The sequence below is a fragment of the Sitophilus oryzae genome, unplaced genomic scaffold (assembly GCF_002938485.1).
Source record: "Sitophilus oryzae breed Bouriz unplaced genomic scaffold, Soryzae_2.0 scaffold_1396_pilon_pilon, whole genome shotgun sequence".
In the NCBI taxonomy this organism is placed as follows: Eukaryota; Metazoa; Arthropoda; class Insecta; order Coleoptera; family Curculionidae; genus Sitophilus; species Sitophilus oryzae.
Window position 1 is genome coordinate 5,089,308 of NW_022146055.1, and position 20,599 is coordinate 5,109,906.

Sequence of the window (20,599 nt, forward strand, 5' to 3'; positions counted from 1 at the left end):
TAGCAATAGCAAACATTAGACCAGTGTTTACAAGATCAAATTTGATTTTCAAAATATAATTCATTTACGGCGTAGAAAGCCTTGTCTAGTAAATAAGAGTTCAATGCTTTGCGAAATGAAAAAAATGATGTTATGGATTTGATTTCAAATGGCAGGTGATTGTGCATTTTTTTCGAGTTGTATAATATTGAACTTTTAACTAACTCTGAGCGTGGGGTAGGTAGATAAAGATCTTGCTCCGCGTTCCTGAGTGGATAAGTGTGAGATGGCCTTGGGACACGAAATACGTATCAGCCGCGGTAACCAAACTTGCGAGCTTAACAGACGAATAGGACTGACTTGGGCCTCCTATGGACGATTGAAATTCATTTTCAAAGAGACACTTCCGATATGTTTGAAGAGAAAGATATTCAGCCAATGCGTACTACCTGTTCTAACGTATGGTGCGGAGACACTAACATTAACCAAGAAAACAGTAAGCAAAATCAGAATAACGCAAAGAGCAATGGAACGATCAATGTTGGGGCCATCTCTGAGAGACAAAGTACCGAATATCGAAGTACGGGGGGGGAAGACAGTGGAAACCAAGACATCATGCATTCAGGAACAGAGGCCGTCCTGCAACCAGATGGCATGACGAGTTAAGGCGTATCCACAGTAACTGGATGCAAATAGCTCAAGATAGGGAGTTATGGAAGCAAACGAGGGAGGCCTACGTCCAACAGTGGACTTTAGTGGCTAATTGATGATGATATTTTAAAACCAATTTCTCTTTTCCATTCCCTCTACTTTAATCGCAAAAAATCAGCCACATAGAACTACCGCACCACTTTTACTCTTTTTTTTTATTTCATAGAGATTTTAAATAACAATTTGGCTTTTTTACTCCCTGCTTCTGCCACAGAAAGATGTGCCAAAACGATAATCTGTGGCAGAAAGGCCTGTTGCATCGTCCGCTAAAATATCGTTTCAGCGATAATTTTGAATAAATAAAGCTCTCGACTTTAGAACTAACAATTTTGTAACATATATTTTGTTTTATAGTAATGAATAAAAACACTAATTATCTTTATAATGATAGATTATTAGTTATTTTTTATACAAGACGATAAAATAGTATTTTGTCGTCAATCGAAAAGATTAATTCACGAGCGATGAAATCACGTGTGAATTAATTTTAGAAGACGATAATGCAATATTATCGTCGTGTATAAAACAATATTTTTTCCCCAAGCTAGTTAGGTACTTTTTAAAAAATATTCAGAAATTATTATTTCAAGCAATTTATTACGAGTAGAAAAAATATTGTGCTGGGTTGGCGTTGGTTTCTATGTAATTTGACAAATAAATAAAGCTGTCTCTTTAGTTCTCAGTTTTAAGTCAATATTTTTTAATTCTCTTTCGTGTCGATTGCTGATTGAATTGGAGCCAGAAATGGCTCAAAACGAAATAAGTAAATTACCAACAGATATTCAGGCTGAGGCGACAAACGCCATATCCAAACTACTTCCATTTAAATCCCGAATAACTTATGAAAAGGAATACAAAAATTTTCAAAAATGGAAGCAATTAAAAAACGTGCGAGAAGAAATGAAGCTATCCTCGCTGTTAAAGTATCATTTAATCTACCCTTGCGGTTAAAGTACTATTTTATCTACTATTTTTGATAGATATAACGCAATTTTAACAGTTGCTATGGAAAAAAAGTTAATTAGTTATTTATTTATTATATAAAATGATCTATTACAAAGTAGGATACAAATCAAAATAATTAAGTTAATAGATACAAATAATGCTCTTACTAAATAATTCAAGAAGGATTCACGAAAACATAGACAAACTATACAGGGTGGGTCTTAAATAAGTGTAAATATTATACACTCAGATGCAAAAAAACGCAACGGAACATTTTTTCGTTAAGTTTAAAGTACATTTTTTATGCTTAGCCCAATTTTCATGAATTTTTTAGCAAAGTGTATATAAATATATCAACTTTAATTTGTAAACTCAGTTTTTTATAAACTTTAGTATTTGGCTGATTACAAAGGTTTAATTGAAGGGTTATATTTTACCTTAACTTTAAAACACCCTGTGCAATAATTTCGTAAGTAACTTTTCCTAAAACAGTATTTTTTGATCATAACCATGGCTCCTGAGCATTTTATTTTTTGATACAGGTCAATACATGCCTGCTGGTTAATTTTTAAGAGCAAAATGAACTTGTCACCAACAATTTGCACTTTTTCAACTATCATTACTTTATGATGTTATTTTTTAATATAACGAGGTGGCTTTGGTGACTATTGTCGTAATACCATATCGACACTGCATTAGAACTCTGTATTAAAATTTAAAAAACATTAAAAAGTAACGATACAGGCTTGGTTTTATTAAATATTAGTAACACTCACAGTACTAATGTTATTAGAAAATATAACTGTAATAACTAAGTGTACAAACAAACAAAACACTTGTAAAAATACTCTAATACTGTGTATTGCCTCCCCCGGCTGCAATAACTGTCTGAAAACGTCGTTCATAAGTTCATACTGCAACTGGGGCTGCAAATATATTGTTATGTTTTCCCATTCTTCTTCAAGAACCAAGTAAATATTCATAATTTCACCTTCAATAAGATCAATGACTTTCGCACAGTCTTCGACACTAAGAACCATGCTAAGAACCATCATATTCAATCGTACACAACAAAAGTCACCAAAGTTACCTGTCATTATGAAAAATAACATCAAAAAGTAACGATATAATTAAAAAAATGCAAAATGTTTGTGGCAAGTTCATTTTGCTCATAAAAATTAACCAAGGCATATATTACCATGAATCAAAAAACAAAATATTCAGGAGACATGGTTCTGACCAAAGATATTTAAACTCGGGTTAATTTAAACTTGAGTTTAAATATCTTTGGTTCTGACCGAAGAATAATGTTTTTGGGAAAATTTGCTAACGAAATTATTGCACAGGGTGCTTTATAGATAGAGTAAAAAACAACTCTTCGATTAACTCTGTATAATAAGTCAAATACTAAAGTTTATAATAAACTAAGTTAACGAATTAAAGTTGATATACTTGTATACAGTTTGCTGAAAAAAAATCAGTTTCATTTGAGTGTATACAGGGTGGGGACAATTTTGATGCTCAACATTGGCATCTCAGAAACTACGAGAGATACGAATTCGGTTAAATGGGACAAAAGTAGAGTAATTAGAAATAGATCTTTATTAGTTTCGGATTTATGCCAAAAAAAATGAAAATAATCCGTTTATTTTAAATGACAATATCTGAATATCTTCAGAACCATTGTATTGTAAGTTGGTAGGTTTATATTTTTGACCACGGCCAATTAAATGCCGTTTTCAGAAAATGTCTAAGCCTTCTAGATTTCGCACAACAACAATCAAGTTTTTGTTTTCTTATGGCCGCCATTTTAAATTTTTATACTGTTAGAGCGAAAAAAAGTTTATACGGTGGTATTTAATTTTTATTCATTATTATGTAAATTCACCAACCACTTTATATGTCGGCAAGTTATTTTTTGTTTATTCTATCAAGTGTAAAATCTGGATGCACAAAAATTGTGTAGTAGAGTTCAATACAGGCAATGACTAAAGAATATAAGGACATGTAACGCCCCTATACGGGCTGCAGCAGAATTTGTGACCTTAGACGCCTTTTCTTTTGGTGGCAAACAATGAGTCATCAGCTGGTCACCAACAACAATTTTAGCAATTTTTAATAGTTTCTGTGTAGTGAACTTTGTATAAACTTTATTACAATGCTGATTAGTTGTTCAGCTTTCAAATGTAAAAGCAGCAGTGACAAGAAAGAGCCAGGAGTTACGTTTCATAGGTAAATAAACAGTCCGCTCCACCTTTTTAGCGTTCTCTTAAGTTTTCTTATTGAATTCGATAATTATTTTTCTATTATATGTACTTGATGTGTGCTATACGTCTATACTAGTTTTGTACCTTTTGTTAACATTTTAATACGTTTTTTTCGTAATTAATTAGTATGATGCCACCACCTACATCATAGCCGTAGTCAAAACATTTATCAAAAATATAAATATCCCTTCAACTAGCTAAGTTAAGAAAAAAATATGGCCACGGCACTGTTTGGTGCCATGGTAACAATTTGCTCTCGGGTGTTATTTGTCCTTGAATTTTTTAGTCATTGAATACAGGTCAATACAGAACCTAAAATTTTATTGACAAGAATGCCAGTCCAGACGTTCAAAGAATATCTTATTTGTGGTCTGGTTTCCCTAATTAAATGAGAATGTTCTTTTGCATAATAATGTGATTTTTTTTCTATTAAATGTACCAGAATTTGTAAATAAAGATTCAGCCGTCCAAAATATTTTTGAAGGAAAGAGGGGGCTCTCTTGAACACTTTCCCGAAACCATTTGCGAAATTGTAATCAATCTTCTCTCGTGATCACCAGCATGTAAAAAAATGTAAATTTGGTACACATATAAATTTAAAGTTGTGATATTTATGTTTTTTGATAATTTTCCTTACATAAGAATCACTTATACAACACTCGCGACTTATTTTACGGCTAGAAGTTTCCGGATTTACTTCAATCTGAGCTGCTTTGATCTTTTAAGCGAATTTTTAAAAAATCTGATATTTTTAGTGAATTTACATAATAATGAATAAAAATTAAATACCACCGTATAAACTTTTTTCGCTTTATCTAACAGTATAAAAATTTAAAAAGGCGGCCATAAGAAAACAAAAACTTGACTGCTGTGCGAAAATAATGAAGGCTTAGAAATTTGCTGAAAACGGCATTTAATTGGTCGAGGTCAAAAATATAAACCTACCAACTTACGTTGCAATAGATACAATAGTTCTGAAGATATTGTCGTTTAAAATAAACGGATTATTTTCATTTTTTTGACATAAATTCGAAACTAATCAAGATACCGGTGTTTTCTTTACAGGTGTTTGTCAAACATCTAATTACGCAACTTTTTTCTCATTTAACCGAATTCATAATCTCTCGTAGTTTCCGAGATGCCAATGTTGAGCATCGAAATTGTCACCACCCTACAGGGTCCGGCAATAGTACGTCGGGCATCTGTACCTCCTAGATTAAAAAACTTGGGAATTTTGTTTAAGTGCAAACCTAAAGTATGTACTAGGATGTATTTCAGGAAAATATTTTAACTTCTATAGGGTGGCTCAAAAAAGTATGAGTCGAACTGGATGATTTTTTTTAAATGCAACACCCTGTATATTATTGCATTTTTGGCTTCCTTTCAGATCACTTTACATAATTCTATGACATAAGTAAATATATTTCGATAATTTCAGAGATATTAATAAATTAATAAAAAATATATATTTCAACCTTTCTTAAAAAAATTATTAATAATACAAAAACTGTTCTGAAATCAAAACTATATTAGGTATTTACTTTAAATGGTCTGTACTTAACTTTGCTATAAATATGAAAATCGTAAATCATACAGGATATTCAAAATTCTACGCCAAACTTTCTAAAATATAAAATAATTTTTCTTCGTTTTTTTAAATGGAACACCCTGTGTATTATTTTTTCAATAGATGGAGAATTAAAAAATGAACATTTTTGTATTCAGAGTATTTCAAAAATTTTAATATAATATTCGCTATATTATATTTCATATGGCATTTTCCACAGTAAATTTTTATCAAAGCCACCCAATGATTTTTCCCCTGTATTTTACCATTGAGAGCGCCATATAAAATAATACTGCGTGTATCTGCAAAACTATTAAAAATTTTAAAATACTTTAAATGCAAAAGATGTTCATTTTTTAACTCTCCATCTTAAAAAAATAATATAGAGGGTGTTTGTTCCATTTAAAAAAAAAACAAAGAAAAAATATTATATATTTTAGAAAGTTTGGCGTAGAATATTGAACATCCTGTACGATTTACGATTACCATTATTTCTAGCAAAGTAAGAACAGACCATCTAAAGTAAATACCTAATATAGTTTTGATTTCAGAACAGATCTTGTATTTTTAATAATTTTTTTAACGGCTGAAAAATATATAATTTTGATTTATTTATTAATATCTCTAAAACTATCGAAAAATATTTACTCATATCTTAGGATTATATAAAGTGATCTGAAAGGAAGCCAAAAATGCAATAATATACAGGGTGTTCCATTTTAAAAAAATCATCCAGATCCACTCACACTTTTTTGAACGGCCCTATAGAAGTTAAAATATTTTCCTGAAATACATCCTGGTACATTCTTTAGGCTTGCACTTAAACAAAATTCTCAAGTTTTTTTATTCTAGGAGCTACAGATGCCCGACGCACTATTGCCGGACCCTGTATATAATTTTATTTTAATATTATATTTCAATAAATCGAAAAACGAGAAGTGAGGAAAGATTAGTTTAGACAATTTTCAAGAACCCTATAGAAATCTATTTTTACTTGTTTATAACATAGGCGGAAAGCCGTAAAACCGCACACGTTGGATTCCCTCTCCATCTACACCATTATATTCGGCCGCAGCAGGAACATTAATCTTTCGGGCACGGGCGAAAGTGTCTAGCGGCGGCAACGCCGACAACCCACCGACTGAAAACAATTGGCAACGTGCCATCCCGCTAGTGACGTCACCTGAGCGCCGGCAGTTGTGACGTCACGCCCGCTCGTCGTGTCGCTCGTTCCTGCGGGATAATAACGGCGAACATTGTGGAAATCCCACGTCTATACAAGTGACGGTCCCGATGTCGACACTGTTAGGGGAATATGTATTCCTCTCTGAATTGTACAGGGTGTCCCATTTTGTCCAAAAAATCCTATAAGGGTATTTCGCCACTGCAAGAAAATCTACAAAATAAAATAGTTATTTTTTGTAAACACTTTTTCGTTAATCCCAAACGGAAACTACTTGCCAGAAGTTAGGTTTACAGATATACAAATTTGCCTAACGAACAAAAAACGCTTAAAGTTTCGGAAAGTTTATCTCTTTCCGTCGTCCAAAGCAAAAAAATACAAAAAATAAAGAAAAAAACTATTTAAAATATTTAAATTCACCTATTCGAGAACACTTTAGTTTTTTAAAACAGACACTATTTATTATACAGGTTGTTAATTTGTTTATTACTCGCGGTAAAAGCTTTATGATTGAAATATGGCAACCTCGGCCCGCTCGTCGAGAGACGACGCGACGGGACAAGTAGGCAGCTTACAGCGCTTTCAGATGGAGCGGACCGTCCGCTACGGAGCGTCCGCGATTTCGAGCAAGTATCATGAGTTTATATGAACAATTCCACATGGGAACGTATGCTCCGTCCGACGCGACGGCGACGGCTATCTAGAAAAAACACGACGGGCGGTCCGCCGCGGACGCTTCGCTCCATCTAAAAGCGCTGTTAGCTTAGTACTCATTTGGAATGTAGGCAGTGTTGCCATTCTGTTCCCCAATAAGTAACCGTCCGGTTAACAATCTGTATGTATTTATTTAAATAAACAAAAGATGTTATCGTGGAGACTATAATAAAAAAGAAGAAATAATTTATTGGGCAAGTCTACAGTAAGATTAGCCACGAAACACATGACTAAAACATGACTACCCGTAGACGCTCAGTGTTTCTGCCTTCCGGTTTCATAAATACGGGAGGAATCAATAACGATGAACTAGTGATCCTGAAAAAAGAAAAAGGAAAGCAAACGAGGCACAAGGCACCATTTGCAGCCTGGTTAGGCAGTTGCTCACAATTCGCAAGCGTTACCACCGAAAAACTGCTGCGGATGCATTCCAACACACCTCACCGCTATCACCTTGGCCCACAGAAAACAATAAACAAAAGATATTATCGTGGAGACTAAAAAGAAGAAAGAATTTATTGGGCAAGTCCACAGTAAGATTAGAATAACAGGCTGCAAATGGTGCCTTGTGCCTCGTTTGCTTCCTTTTTTCTTTTTTCAGGATCACTAGTTCATCGTTGCTGATTCCTCCCGTATTGATGAAGCCGCAAGGCAGAAACACTGAGTGTCTACGGGTAGTCATGTTTTTGTCATGTTTCATGGCTAATCTTACTCTGGACTTGCCCAATAAATTCTTTCTTCTTTTTGGTATTTATTTATATATTATTGCAGTGGCGAAATACCCATATAGGATTTTTTGAAGAGACGAATCCGCCACACATGTATAGACATTTTTTGTCCCATTTTGGTTGAAATCATACGGTATCTATATCATATGGTTGAAATTATACGTTATTAGTGAAGATAAGAGGATGCGGTTTACACAAACCTGTCCCACTTTTTTGACAAACAGAAGATGCCGCAAACAAAATTTTTATAGCTCTCTTCGTTTCTCACCTACAGGATCTTTTTGAAAATTTTGCCAATTTGGGACACCCCTCATATATCTCTATTATTGTGAAAGGTAAAACTCTTGTAGAACTTTTTACGCAGAATACAGTGGCGTAATCTGTTATTCTACGAAAATATTTTTAATCTTGCAGTATAGGTATTTTTAGAAATTAGACTAATTAACTTTTTTTAGAAATTTGTTTTCTATTTTATAATTTGCCTTCCCTGAAAAAAGCTATTTACCATCATTTTACTATCGATAAAAGTACTACCATTGCACGCAGGCCGCTATCTCCAGTTCGCGGGACTTAATATCTAACCGATACTCTCCGACAAGTCGGAATTAACTATCTCTGCGCTGTGGTTGTCATTTTGTGGATCTGCCATAGACAAACAGAAAAATTAATAGACTGCCAGAAGACATACGACGCGCAGGCAAATGTTCCTGTAGCGCATCGACGCAAGTGCCGAAATACGTCCATCTAGCTATCTGTGTTTCGACACAAGTTCGACACTAGTCCGTAAGTCTTAGCATATTCAGAAAGAACACGCTAACCTCCAGCGTTGAGGAAGAATGGAGCCGATTGGGTATGAATCCGGAGCCGATTGGGAATTTGTGGGGATTTTAGCAATAGGGGGCGAAAATAAGGGGAGTTTCAACATTTTATTGCTGATTGAAAATGGCGTAAAATTTTTAGCTCTAAAAACGGAGCGGGACGATATATCTTTCCCAACTTAAAAATTATAATCTGCTTTTTACTTGTGCTTCCCTTTGCAAATGCTTCAGTTGAAAGAAAATTTAGTGACCTCAAATTATTTAATGACTATTAGGGAAGGGATTAAAAAACAAGGGGGTAATTTACAGTTTAATCTCTCTAACATATATAATAAATATTGTATTTTTATTAAAATTATTTTTTTTGTTAAAATAATCATAGGGGGAATTTTTGGTGAATCGGGACATTTTTCTCCCCAAATTGGCGAATTTAATTTAGATTTTTGGGTAGTTTAGAAAATTGACATTGGCAACGCCGCTAACCTCATTCTTTTGTTTGTTGTTTGTTCAAAAACCGGCACACGGCGTAGTACAAGACTTGATCATTTTTTAAGAAATTTTTGATTGTTAATTTTATTTTTGTGCAAACTAAACAGTTATTTTTTATTAAAAAATAGCAGACAAAGGTAAGAAAGGTAATGTCCATGCAGAAGTTTTTATTTCACAGGCTATTCTTTCTAGAAATTATACCATCCAGCCCTCCTATTTAATTATTAAATGAAAGTGTAAAAGAGATATCAAGGGCTATTCTGTTAAAATATCATCCGGCCAGTCTAGGCCCTGTTGTGAATCAGAAGGTCTGCTAAGTTGGATGTTGGATATAGAATGGAAGGAATATCATGGCCGAGAACAAGGCATAATTGTATGTCCCTTGATGTAGGGGGGTAGGTTTGTTTCTAATAGGCAGTAAAACCAAAAATTCTACTGTGAATCTTCATATTCTAGGCCTGTAAAGATAAATCATTCCTGGAGCCATCTCGAGGTATAGTACTCAAGTCGGAGCGAATCAATTGATATCACGATGAAAAGAAATAATAGCCATCATAAAACTGTAAATATGTATATAACTAGTACAATGTAGCTATTTAACTGTAAGTACAATGTAGCTAGATATTTAGTAGAATAGGGGTATTATAAATTAAACAAAATACAATAATTGGTCATTCTTTCCATTCCCATTCAATTCTTCCCATTTAATCGTTTTCCCATAAAAAAAGGAAAATTAAAATTAAGAATGCCCTTAACCAAAAATAGTGAAATAAATGGAGATAGTCAAATTTTATATTAGCGTGTAAGACTTTGAATAAAAAGGTGTAAAAGGATTATAAATGCTGTATTTATATCCTTTAATATCATGATAATATAAAAATTGAGTAGGTATCTCCATTTATTTCACTGTTTTTGGTTAAGGGCACTCTTAATTTTAATTGCCTTAAAAATAATAAGTATAATAATAATTTAAATCTCCCGCTCTTTCATAGTTCGTTCCTGTAGCCAACCAGAGGGCGCCAAAAGCGCAATCTCCCAACATTTTACCACGCGATTTACCACACTCTAAACTATTAACTTTCTCTATGGGATCTGCCCAAGATCACCTGATGATGGAGTAGGGCTCCGAAACCGGGAATGAGAGCAGGTTGATCCACATTATGACAAACACAGCGTAGAATTAAATTTCTATATCAGCAGTTAAGTGGCAAGAATCCTTATATAATTTTATTGTAAAAATTAAAAACAAATTAAAAAATAATCATACAGAAAATTTGATGGTTTTTTAATTTTATCTTACAGTTTTACCTACAAATTGGACTTTTTTAAAGAGATGAATCCGCCACAGAAATATAGACATTTTTTTAAAAAAAACTTTCTTTCACATGCGCAGATTGACAGCACAGATGAAAGTACTCCGTCGGACCTTAAAATACACACCCTCCGCTCCATGTGAAACCGCACTTATAGAAAATAATGAAATAGATATACTTTTTTCTAAAAATATTTTAAAATAATATAGTTTCTAAAATTTATTGAGAATTATTAATATCATTAAGTTCATGATTTACTCGATAAATAAACGATACTGCAAGCATTTCACTGGATTATTCAAGTTGCTCAATATGAAGCATTTTATAGCCTCGTAAAATTTGTGACGTAAAACACATGTGTAACTTGTATAATGTTAAAGGCTAATAAGTTAAGTCTAATTGATTGCGCCGATTTGTCAATATTTATGAAATTTTTATTAGTAGGTAGTACGTCTACTAGTAGTTCAATTAACTGTCCAAATGATAAAAAAGAAATACATTATATTTTTACATCGTACACCTACTCATGCAGTTATGAAAAAATATCACCGAAGGAACATACAGGGTCGCTTTGATGTATGGAAACGGTCGATTATTACGTAAAATATAGGAGAAAAGAATAATATATAGAAAAGTTCACTAATATATAGAAAAATTCTAGGACGGTTCAGAATCGGTAATAAGCGAAACCCGAAGTAAGCTACTGATTGGGTCGACCGGTCAACTGCGACAAATCTGCTATATCTCCTTCCACGTCTCTTAGCAATGTGCACAATTTCTCGATTCATTTCATACGTTTGGCAACGTGTTTACTGTTCTCTCTTTGATCAGTGCATTATAAAGGCATTGTACTCTTCTTACATATGGAAATCTCGACCCAAGACTAACCTTTGCCAGCCCTTAGTATAACCGAAGTTAAGCCACATTAGGCGATGCGAGTGGATGGACGGGTGACCCTGTGAAAACTCTGTCCATGGCAAGAGTTTAAAATCTATTAACACACACTGCTCATTCACGCCGATTCGGATATATCGTGAGTAAGAGTCGATTTAGACACTCGCCAAATCGGTAGACCTTGACCGTGATATATGGCCAAGGACCACGGTTCTACTCAAACAAATTATACCCCGTACAATTTAGTGAGACGTGAACTTAAAATACTTTTCGTTTTTTGTCTTAAGATTTAAATCACTTTGGTCTTAGAAGAGAGTTAAGACTTAAGTCTTTTTTATAGTGACTCTGACAAGGTATATTTACAAACTTACCGTCTTTTCGATAATATAAGACTTCGGCGTGCTTTTCTATTCCTTTCTGGAGCGCCTCTCTCAGCCCGTTGACGGCCTGTTGTGAGGTCAACGGTCCGCACAGAAAAGAACAGGAGGCTGAGCGTTGCATCACTTCCGCCCTCGAGTAGCCGGCCAAGCGGCAGAAGCCGTCCGAGCAGTAGATTATGTTGCATTGTCCCGGTTTGGAGTAGTTTGCCACGAGGAACGAACGATCTGTAAAGAGGTATAGCAGAATATTAATAACGTTATTGGCTCGCAGATACTAAGATGTGAATTAAAAGATAAACAGTAAATCAAAACAGAACAAATAAAAATTGTGTGTGCACTATACAGGGTGGCCTATCGAAAACGTTCCGCAAGGCATAACGGATAAGGTATTCTTTTTTTCAAAAAATCCAAACACACGTCAATTTTGTTTGTGAGGGGGACAACTTTTGCCCCAAAAATGATTGCAAAATCTTCAACCCTCTAAGCGGGGGTGTCATCCCCCAACTTTTTTCAAATGGGAAGGGGGGTCAAATGGCGCTGCAGTGAAAAGAGCTTTCTATTCTCTATATTTTCCCGCCTCGTTTCTGAAAATCGGTCGAGTCATTGAGAAAATATGAAGGATTGAAATTTGAAAAGTTTATTTAAACATTTATCAGAGTAAATGATAAGGATAAATTCCTTCGACCAATTTGAGTTTTTTTCTTATTATTTCTAGATGTTTACGCATTTTTTCACTTGTCAAAAGGTTGAACGATCAGGTGCAGTAGTTGCTAGATAGCTGTTCTGTGACTTGTGCGTTGAAGTTCTTCTCAATATCGTTAAACTGACCTACAATAGAATTTCCAAAAATACCAGCCCACACGTTCAATTTCTGAGGATTTTGTGTGTGCACCTCGTGAAAAACCATGGGGTTGTCCTCAGCCCACTATCGACAGTTGTGCTTATTAACTACACCGTTCAAAAAGAAAGTACACTCATCCGAAAAACACACATTAAATAGGAAATTATTATCATTCGCCACTCGTTCACGCAGTTTCACAAAATTGCAAGCGACGATCAAAATCGTCTTCGTTGAGTTCTTGTACCAACTCAATTTTGTACGGGTGGAACTTGTGTTTTTTTAATATCCTTTGGACGCTTGTACGATTCACGCCGGTCTCATTGGCTAATTTTCTTGTACTCAGCGTACTATCCATGGCAACTTGGCTCAATACGAATACATCCTTCATTTACTACAGGATTTTCCCTCTGCCTCTTTTTATTCATAACGGAACCAGTTTCGCGAAATTTTGCTACTAACTCACCAACAATTTTGCCATAAAGGTGTTTGTCAGGATGGTGTTCATTGAATATCTGCGCAAATCGATTGCCACATTCATTATTTTTAAAATAAAGTTCGATTATTTCCACTTTTTCTGCAAGTAAGTACACCATAATTATTAAAAAGTTTAACGATATTGAGAAGAATATCAACGCATAAGTCACTGAACAGCTATCTAGCAACTACCACACCTGATCGTTCAACCTTGTGGCAAGTAAAAAAATGCGTAAACATCTAGAAATAATAAGAAGAAACAGCAAATTGGTCGAAGGAATTTACCTTTGTCATTTACTCTGATAAATGTTTAATTAAACTTTTCGAATTTCAATCCTTCATATATTCTCAATGACTCGACCGATTTTCAAAAACGAATCCGGAATGTATAGAGAATAGAAAGCCCTTTTCATTGCGGTGCCACTTGACCCCCCTTCCCATTTGAAAAAAATTGGGGGATGACACCCCGCTTAGAGGGTTGAAGATTTTGCAATCATTTTTGGGGCAAACGTTGTCCCCCTCACAAACAAAATTGACGTGTTTTTGAATTTTCTGAAAAAAAATTACTCTGGCCGTTATGCCTTGCGGAACGTTTTCGATGGGCCACCCTGTATCTGCGCATATTTGAAGTGGAACTTCTTACTAAAGGCTATTAAATTTAAGGATTTGAAGGACATGTTTGAAAAAGTGTAGTTTGAAATGTTGAAAAAGTAATAAATTAAAAAATAATTCGATTCACTTTCACAAAATTTGTATTAAGATGTCCGTCTGTCCGTTTGTCCATCTGTCCGTCTAAGGACTCAATTTGAGCACCCCTGTCCCCTGTCTATGTGCAGAGTTTCGTTCCAATCAACCCATAATTAAGAAAAATCCTGATGAGTTTGTTCATTTAGAGGCATCGGTTCGAAACGTTGAGGGCGTCATCCTGTAGCCTGTCCCCAATTATGCTGAAATCGACCCACATTTTTCTTCAATATCAAATCCTTAGTCCCACCCTCCTAAGATGTAAACAAAACGTCATATCCAACTTTGCATGGTGGGACCGTGTGCACAGTCGCCGTCGCTCACATAGCCTACTCACCAAATTTGGTCGCGATCGGACAATATCAGCTTTTGACGTTTCTTACGTCAAAACTAACTATCACAATGTCACAGATTTTGCCGGCATGTGTGAAAGCGCTCTAATGGAGTCCTCAGACGGACAGACAAACACACGGTCATTTTAATACAAATTTTGTGAAAGTGAATAATAGTATATTATTCAACGAGCATATAATGGTGGCTGCTATTCACGCGGATGAAGTTTATGACACGAGCCGCAGGCGAGAAAAAATCATTCAAGTGAATAACAGCCATTATATGCGAGTAGAATACTATACTATCCAAGACTATCAAAAAAATTTAGATAATATTAATATAAGTCTTTATTTTTAATGTCAAAAAAATATTGAACGAACTAACTAATTTAGCTTTAACTAATTAAAACAAAAATTATTTATTTACATTAATGGTAATGTTTGTGTTCACACAATGTGACAAGTTTGGATCGAGATATCCGTGGAAGCGGTGAATAATGAAACCATTATTCACTAGTGAATCATGAATATTATTATTATTTCATAAACTCATGTATAATAATCAAATTATAGACGAGTCGTGGATAACAGTATATTATTCAACGAGTATATAATGGTGGCTGTTATTCACGCGGATGAAGTTTGGTTTGGTGATGAAATCATACAAGTGAATAACAGCCATTATATGCGAGTAAAAAAAAACAACGCTTTATTGTACAAAAAGCCAAAACAGCTTCATCGACAAAACATTCACAAGCACAAAAACAAGTGTACAAATATTAAAAACAAATATACAAATAATAAAAAAAATGTCATACAATACAAATCAATTAAAAAAAAATTACGTCATTAAAATTACAAATAAAACATACATGGACATTGCAGAACACAGGCGTATCTAGAAAATTTTACAAAAGGAAAACTGTAAATGGATAAAATCATGATATATATCATAAAATCAAGAGTTATAAAATATTAAATATTAAATACTAGACCTTAACTTAAGGTGTGTGAGATGATCAAAATTTTAAAATTCAAAATTGTTGATGATTAAACATCAACAAAAAAGTCTATTACCGCATATAGGGCTCTCTCCAGCAAGTATGATTTCAGGGCTTTGCGAAATGCGGGAAAGAATGAAAGTGACTTGATATTCGAAGGCAAATGATTCGCATTGTACAGTATTGAGCCCTTAACTAGTTCTGAGCTCGGGGTTGGCAGATAAATATCGTGCTCCGCATTCCTAAGTGGATAGTTGTGAGAAGGCCTTTCCGGAATAGCAGATATGTGCTTGCGGATTAAGCAAACGGATTCAAAAATGAATAAGGAAGGAAGAGTCAGTATTTTGAAATTTTTAAAGAAATTCTGGCAGTGAGTTCTACAGTCCCAATAAATATCGAACTGCTCTCTTTTGAAGTTTGAAAATACGATCAAACTTTGTCGCGCAGCAAGTACCCCAGAATGGAAGGGCATAACAAAGATGCGACTCAAAAAGGGCATAATAGACCATTTTAGAGGTTGATGAGTTAAGTTCCTTAGAAACTGATCTTAGCGCAAAACAGGCAGCGCTTAGTTTCTTTGATAAAGCTTCGATGTGCAAGTCCCATTTTAACGAGTTGTCTACAACAAGTCCTAAGAATCTCACAGAGTCCACGACGTCAATAGTGGTGTTATTAAGTACAAAAGGTTGTACAGTACTTTTATATGACAAAACCTTAGTTTTTGCAAGGTTGAGGCATAGGAAATTAGAATCGCACCAAGATTTAATGGTGCGTAAGTCACTGGATATAGTATTATATAGTGCCGTAACATCTGGGCCGCTCCAAGTGAAACTAGTATCGTCCGCAAAGAGGCAGATTTTACCGCTAATGTCTAGATTTGCAATGTCGTTGATAAACTACGTACTGAACCCTGCGGGACACCACATTCTATAGGCTTACAAGAAGACATAGACGTATCAATCCCCACAAGCTGCCTTCTGTTGCCAAGATACGACTTAAGCCATTCAAGCGGCACTCCCCTGAATCCATAGTATTGCAATTTGTTAATTAATATTATGAATTGAGTATAATACTATACTTTATCCAGGACCATCAAAAAAATTTAGATAATATTAATATAAGTAAATAAAAAACAACTTTTGAAACCCACCATAGATGAATGCAAAGAAATAACATTTAAAACTTCAAATTTTTAAATCGAATTTTAGAGTAGAAAACGAGGGAATTTTAACATTGGTTCTTCGTAATGGTGTTTAATAATTTGTTTACATGTCGAGATATAACATGAGAGACTTATTAAAAAGGAAAAAATATATTTTAAAATTCTTATGACAAGAAAGACAACTTTTGAAACACACCCCATAGATGAATGCAAAAAGTGACAGTAAAAACTTTAAATAACACTTGTTTGGAGTTTGGATAGAGATATCCGTGGAAGCGGTGAATAATGCAACCATTATTCACTAGTGAATAATGAATATTATTATTATTTTATAAACTTGTGTATAATAATCAAATTATAGACGAGTCGTGGATAATAGTTATTTACAGTACAAGTGTGTTTATGAACATGATTACAACAACGAGTGTGAACGATTAGAACGACGATTTCGTAGACCGAGTCGTTCTAATCACACGAGTGTTGTAATCATGTTTAAACGCACGTGTCATGTACAACGTTTTATCTACAACCGAAAAATAAGAAAATGCTGTTTTAATTTTCGTCCACCTTTAACACCTTTAACGATGACATTTGTCACATTTTTTTCTGAAAAGTTAGTTTGCCCTGTCAAGTAAACGCGAGCACTTTTTGCCCAGAAAAATCATTTAAAAATTACGATGAGCGATTCCGAAAGTCTCCCTTCAGATGTAGAAGTTGCCGCAGTACGTGCCACGGAATCATTATTGCCGGAAAAGTTAATATATTTAGATGTTCGTAGTTGTTTTTCATTATTATAAAAACTAGTTGTGTTATAGATTCATAACATCACTAGTTGTGTTATGAATCTCATAACGTAACTGAAATACTAAAAAAATAGTGATGTAAAAACGTTATAACTAAACGGTTGTAGATAAAATTATTTATTAATTTTTAATTTACTACTTTTTCAACAATTCAAACTAAACTTTTTCAAACATGTCCCTCAAATCCTTATTAATTTCAATAGCTGTTAGTAAGAAGTTGTTCTTCAAATATTCGCACGTAGTGCACACAATTTTTTTTAATAATATCATTACCAAGATCATTACTATTTAAAATAATTTAATACGAAATAATGTATACTTCTCAAAACATCATCGAAAACACATCTGAATAAAGATAAAAATATTTTTGACCCCAGTTAGTCATTCTGAAATAACAGACAACCTGGGGCAATTAAACGAACATGTCTGATAAATTGGACAGACGAAATTTCCGCCCCTGGGATATGTTAGAAGTTTTTATATCCTCTGAACAATACCGCTACATTTTGAAATATACAAGCTTTTGTTCAAATTTAATTTCATTTTCACCCTCATCTGGTAGTTAAAAAGCAGATAAAATATTAAATGTTTTCTTTTTTAATATACCAGTAACTAAATAACTTTTTATTAATTGTTGTTACAAATATGTAATACCGTATGAAAGAAAAAACGGCGTCAAGACGACTGGGGCATGACAATCGATAATAATTTTGGCGAGGTCAATCTCTAGACGTCATTTACTAAAAATTCACATAAAACTTGTCAAAAATTAACACTAGTTACAGAAAAATTAAAAACCGTTAGGACTTTTCCAGACACACTAAAAAAATCTACCAATTTTTTATTTGAAAATTTAAACTAAGTTATAAAAAAATATTTTATTTTAAAACCAAAAAAATATCTTTGATATTTAATAAACATAAATGATATAAGAGAGTATAAAATAAATTTTTACCTTTCATAGCTGATCAATATTGAAAATGCTTCTCTGTCAACTTGAGTATTATATCGTCCTTTCGTGCATTAAATTTCGAGTGAAACTAATTTTACTTGAAAAGTTTTAACTTAATTTAAAATAAATTACGTAAAAGTTTTTATCGCAAATTTTATCGATGCTTGCCGTAAAGGAACTAGTTTAATGCCACTTTTTATAGTTGTAATCAATAGATCTTAAGAAATTAGGGGCCTCCTTTGTTGAATTTTGAGTTGCTGTACAATATAATATATAATGATCATTAACAGAAATTAGCTACTGCTCTATGGCCTCGAACTTAATGCGTATAATGGGCAATTAGTAAAAAATATTTGGCATTATTGCGTGTTTTGTTTAAGTAATAAAATTAAATATTAAATATACAGGGTGGTCCGAACTGTATTCCGGAAACTTCAGCAGCATATTCTGCAGATAAAAATAATTAAAAAAGTTCTTATAAATGTATGTCCTAAAATGTTTAGTTTCGGAGATACAGGGTGTAGCAGTTTCATTTTTATTTCGATTTTTTCTAAATAATTTCTGAAGTAACATCAATATTTGGATGAAATTTGGTGTCTGGGAGATTTTTGATATGAGAAATTCGATTTTGATGTCAACATGACTCCTACTTGTAGAGGGCGCCACCTACATATTTTTAACTGGTTTGAAGAGCAATAACTTTTCGTCCGGACCTGTATAAAACTACTAAGTAAAAAAATATACATTTACGGCGTTTTTAACGTAAAAAAGATCTCTTGGTAAAAATCGCTACGAGTAATAGTTCTCGAGATATTTGAAATCGAAATTATCAATACCTGTCATCATTGACATAAATTAAACATGTTGACTAAATAGTTAATAGACGGAAATCATCAATTTGAAATGTTCTTGTGCCAAACCATCATCAATTATCATTTTTGCGAAGAAAATTTTATGATTAATTTTAAAAAATTAAAATTTTCCAAATTTATCTTTTTAGTCAAATAATTATCTACTCAACATGTTTATTTTTTGTCAATAATGACATGTATTGACTATTCCCATTCTAAATATCTCGAGAAGGGTTGCTCGTAACGATTTTTACCAAGAGACCTTTTTTACGTAAAAAAATACGAAAATGTATATTTTTTCACTCAGCAGTTCTATACAGGTACGGACAAAAAGTTATTAGTCTTCAAAACAGTTAAAACACATGTAGGTGGCGCCCTCTACAAATAGGAGTCATAATGACATCAAAATCAAATTTCTCATGTCAAAAAACTAACAGACACCAATTTTCATCCAAATATTGACGTTACTTCAGAAATTATTTGGAAAAAATCGAATTAAAAATGAAATTTCTACACCCTGTATCTCCGAAATTAAGCATTTTAGGACATACATTTATAAGAAGTTTTTTACTCCTTTTTGTCTGCAGAATATGCTCCCGAAGTTTCCGGAATACAATTCGGACCACCCTGTATATTTTTTGAAGTGAAACTTCTTTACGCGCCTTTGTAGTAAAAATTCAAGGTCGTGACACATGGCCTTGAATGACAGCCGTGACGCGTGAACTAGCGAGAGGAAAAGTGATAGCGGCAGTGTTGCCACAGCCACCCCATTCGGGATAGATCTATCCCTTTATAAAACAATTTAACAAGGCTATCTCGTGATAATCTACACCGATAAAAAAATAAGCTTATGGCAACACTGGGTAACGATCTGTGCTATAGGGGGCTAAGAAAATTACTATAATTAACTTGATACCGTACCAAACTTGATATGTACCTATATCATCTGATTGTGTGCTTGGAAGAAAATTTTCATGCATATTTTCATCGATAGATTTGTAGCTTCCGAATAACGGTCTAAGTAAAACATCTAGCTCATTTGCCAGCTCAGAATTCGAATTTAGAGTTAGTAACTAGCATTTTCATTGGAGGATACTATCATATTTATTTCAAACCAATAATCAACGAGAATATTCGTATAATTTAATAAAATTACTGTAAATCACTATAAATAATGAATTGTTTGTAATTTCTGTATTATTAATTCGGTAAATGATGGAGATAAACTTTTATTTTAAGATGTAACTTTTGTTAACAACATTTTGAGAATTCGAATAATGAATTGAATAATGACAAGTGAATGTCTATCTAAAAATTGGTCAAGTGCGAGTCGGACTCGCGCACGGAGGGTTCCGTACCATTCGTTATCTATATAACATTAGACACTATATTATTATAAACTTTTTTTCCGATTTACCTAAAATTTTGAACGCGCGTATAAGTAATTAAAA

At 33.6% G+C, this 20,599-nt stretch overlaps 1 protein-coding gene across 5 annotated transcripts in view; it reads right to left on the bottom strand.

Moving 5' to 3' along the window:
• The window catches only part of LOC115875917 (potassium voltage-gated channel subfamily H member 6), a 318,511-nt gene that overhangs the window by 223,113 nt on the left and 74,799 nt on the right, over nucleotides 1-20,599 (bottom strand). For all 5 annotated transcript variants that reach the window (XM_030891499.1, XM_030891500.1, XM_030891497.1 and 2 more), the window contains exon 2: nucleotides 11,980-12,213. In XM_030891499.1, coding sequence (XP_030747359.1) covers nucleotides 11,980-12,213 — 234 coding nt within the window. The remainder of the gene's footprint in view (nucleotides 1-11,979; nucleotides 12,214-20,599) is intronic.